This window comes from Bidens hawaiensis, unplaced genomic scaffold (genome assembly GCF_021521415.1).
Source record: "Bidens hawaiensis isolate Kalapana, Puna unplaced genomic scaffold, B.hawaiensis_p1.1 tig00016828_1, whole genome shotgun sequence".
Lineage (NCBI taxonomy): Eukaryota > Viridiplantae > Streptophyta > Magnoliopsida > Asterales > Asteraceae > Bidens > Bidens hawaiensis.
In genome coordinates this window covers 210,178-213,509 of record NW_027492550.1, presented here as the reverse complement: position 1 = coordinate 213,509, position 3,332 = coordinate 210,178, and the positions used below count along the sequence as shown (strand labels likewise).

Here is a 3,332-nt window from a genome sequence, read left to right as displayed (position 1 = left end):
CAAAATTCACAAGGTTCTACCTTACCTCCTTATTTCTGCCTGATATAATTGAAAGTTTTGCAGGTTGGTTTAATGGCGAGGAAGTACCACATGGTAAGATTGATTTTGGAGTGGAAGACAATGTGGATGAATTAGAAGTCAAGGAAACAAATGAAAAGTTGATTGATGGAATGGACACAACTGATGGAAAGTCGGAAAGTTCCAATGAAAAGTGTTCACCAACTGATCATGCATTAATGGCTAATAAAGTAATTCTAAACTCAAATATATGTGAAAAATGTGAATTGCCTTGCGATAAATGTGATTTTAAAACTCTTGAAATTAAAAAGTTGAAAAGCATTATGTCAAATCATTGTTAGATCTTAACAATGTTAATGAGGCATTTATGAAACTTCAAACGTGTGAAAAGAATTTATGGGAAAAGATTTTACAAGATCAAAAGACCATTTCAATGTTAAAATACACGGTTGAGGACAAACAAATTGCCATCAACAGACATATAGATGAGAATGCAGCTCTCAAGTTTGAGTTACAAATACACAAGATTGAAACTAAGAGAGTCAATTTAAAGCTTGTAAGCTATGTTGCATAATCTTATGTTCTCGATCACATTATGCCTTAAAATTCATCAAAATCTAAGAATGATGTGAATGAGAACATAACATCTAGTGAGGATTATCGTGTTGTGCCTCCACCTATGTGGAATGCTTATATTCCCATGAAACCAAATGGTTTTAAAAAGGCATTAAATGTGGAAATCAAATCTCCACTTCATGATACCTCAAAGTCCGATGAGGATGATTGTGTTACCTTTGAAAAGGTTGAAAATGAAAGTTCTGGCTGTGATATGTCAACTGGAATTAAAGTGGCAAAGTCGGTTTTAACTGAGGAAAAGGTTGAGGATCATGGGTTGGGAAAAGAAAAGTGTGTTGAATTGAAAATATTTGCTAAAATACGTTTTTATAACAAGCAATATCATCGAATTAAACCAATTCAAGAGAAAAAGATTGTGTTTGTTCATGGTAAGACGTCTAAGTCTGAAAAAGAGGCTATCTTTAGAAATCAGTCGAATAAAGAGTTTTATCGTCTAAAGGCCAAGCGTGATAAGGTTGAAACGACATCTCAAATCAATAAGCCCATTAGGCGGAAACGTTGTTTTAATTGTAATGAAGTTGGGCACGTGTTTTACGCTTGTCCCAATCGATTCAAACATGATCACGTTCCGCCTCAAAAGACTGTTAGCAAGAGACTAGGTCTTGGATTTGTGAATAAACCAGTTAATATTCCCAAAACTGTGAAAATTTTAAAACATGGTGAATCAGTAAAAAGTGAAGTGATTAAAAATAAGATTTCCAGACTTCACAAACCAATTTTTACCATAAGAAACAAGTTTTAGGTCAAAATTGGGTGTTCAAAACTGTGCCAAAGCCTCCAATAATTGTTGAAGAAAAAAAAGTTGAATCTGAGTCACTTGTGACAAGTGATGATTTATTAGCAAGTGAATCTGATTTTTAAGATGTTAGGTTGTTATACAAGAATTTTAAACAACCCAAGACCAAGAAGGCTTGGGTTTCCTTGTTTCATTAAAACGGTTTTCTGTATGTGTAGGGGTTTCCAAGATCCCATGATTCATGTTAGATTATGGATAGTGGAGCCTCAAGGCACATGACTAGTACTCTGCACTTGCTTAAAGATGTCAAATCTATTCAAGGAGGGTATGTTGGTTTTGCTAGAAATCAAGGTGGTCAGATTGTTGGAGAAGGCAGGTTAACAAACGGGAAAGTTATATTTGATAAAGTCAACTACATTTCGGAGTTGGAGAATAACATTCTCAGCATATCAAAAATCTGTGATAAGAGTTTCTCTACTCACTTCACAGACAAGGAGTGCCTTATTTTGAAACATGGTTTCAAAATACCTGATGACAGGATATTAATGCGTGCTCCTCGAGAGAATGATCTTTATGTTCGCAACTTGAGTATTGCATCAACGTCTTCGTCTTCTACTCAATGTTTCATTTTAAGGGCATCTGAATGGGAGTCTGTGTTATGGCATCGTAGGATGGGTCACATTAGTGTGAGGAAGATGAATCACCTGGTTCACAATAATTTGGTCGAGGGAGTGAACTTGAGGATTTTTCAACTAAATGAAGAATGTTTGGACTGTAAGAAGGGAAAAAAACGAAGAAACCTCATCCGAGGAATGTCAGAAGTGAAAGGGAAAACTCTATGGTCTTGTGGTTACTGATGACAACTCGAGAATTTCGTGGGTGATGTTTTTGGAATCCAAGGATGAAACTTATGATTCCCTGATGATCATATTCAAGAAACTCGAAACGTTATACAACTTACCTATTCGAAGAATAAGAAGTGATAATGGGACGGAGTTCAAGAATAACAAGATGCTGGAGTATTGTAATGACCGGGGGATTCTTCATGGGTTTAGCGCACCTTATACTCCACAACAGAACGGGGTCGCTGAACGAAATAATCGCACATTGATAGAAACAGCTCATACCATGCTTTCTGACTCAAAATTACGTGTGAATTTTTGGTCTGAAGTAGTGGCATCAGCTTGTTATACTCTCAACCAGTTACTTACTATGAAGAAGTTCGGAAAAACGTGTTTCGAGTTACTTAATCCACGAAAACCAAATCTTAAGTGGCTGGAACCGTTTTGATCAACATGTACTATTCTTGAACCGAGTGGCAAGTTTGGTCCTAAATCAGTTGAAGGATTCTTTGTGAGGTATGCTAGTCCACTACGACGTGTATACATTCCTAGTCTCCACAAGATTGTTCAAGTCCAGAACGTTGACTGTCAACATTATACTCCTATAGTTCGAAGACCAGGAGATTCGCGGTTGTTTGATTACGAGAGCCTTCGGGAAAGTTTCAAGCTCCCAGAGGAAGTACTTTCTAATGAGACTGTGATAATGTTATATCAACAAATTTATTAGAAGATCCAGTATCAACAGCGGAAGTTCCGGAAATGGTTGTTTCTCAAGATGTCCCAGATCCAATTCTACCTGATGATGTACCAGAGACTTTACCCGTGTTTGATGACAACGGTGAAACAGACGAGGAGATAATTAAGGCTATTTCTCCATCTATTGTTGCTGATGAAGAGAATGTCATCAATCTCCAAAATGAAATGACAGTTTCCACTGATATTGTGCCAAGATCTGTCTCTTATCATCCAAAAGAGAATATCATTGGAGATTTGAACGCTGGGGTTCAAACGAGACATCAAATCGATCAAACCCTACAGTGTTTTTACTCAAGTGTATCTCCATTACAGAATCAGTTCTCATTCAAATGTTTTATTTCGCA

General features: G+C 36.7%; 1 protein-coding gene across 1 annotated transcript; it reads left to right on the top strand.

Annotated features, from left to right (window-relative positions):
• Nucleotides 1-1,641: 1,641 nt before the first annotated feature.
• Nucleotides 1,642-2,247, top strand: LOC143552200 (uncharacterized). The gene has a single exon (XM_077042476.1). It carries the CDS (start codon nt 1,642-1,644, stop codon nt 2,245-2,247), a length of 606 nt encoding a protein of 201 aa, XP_076898591.1.
• Nucleotides 2,248-3,332: the final 1,085 nt, after the last annotated feature.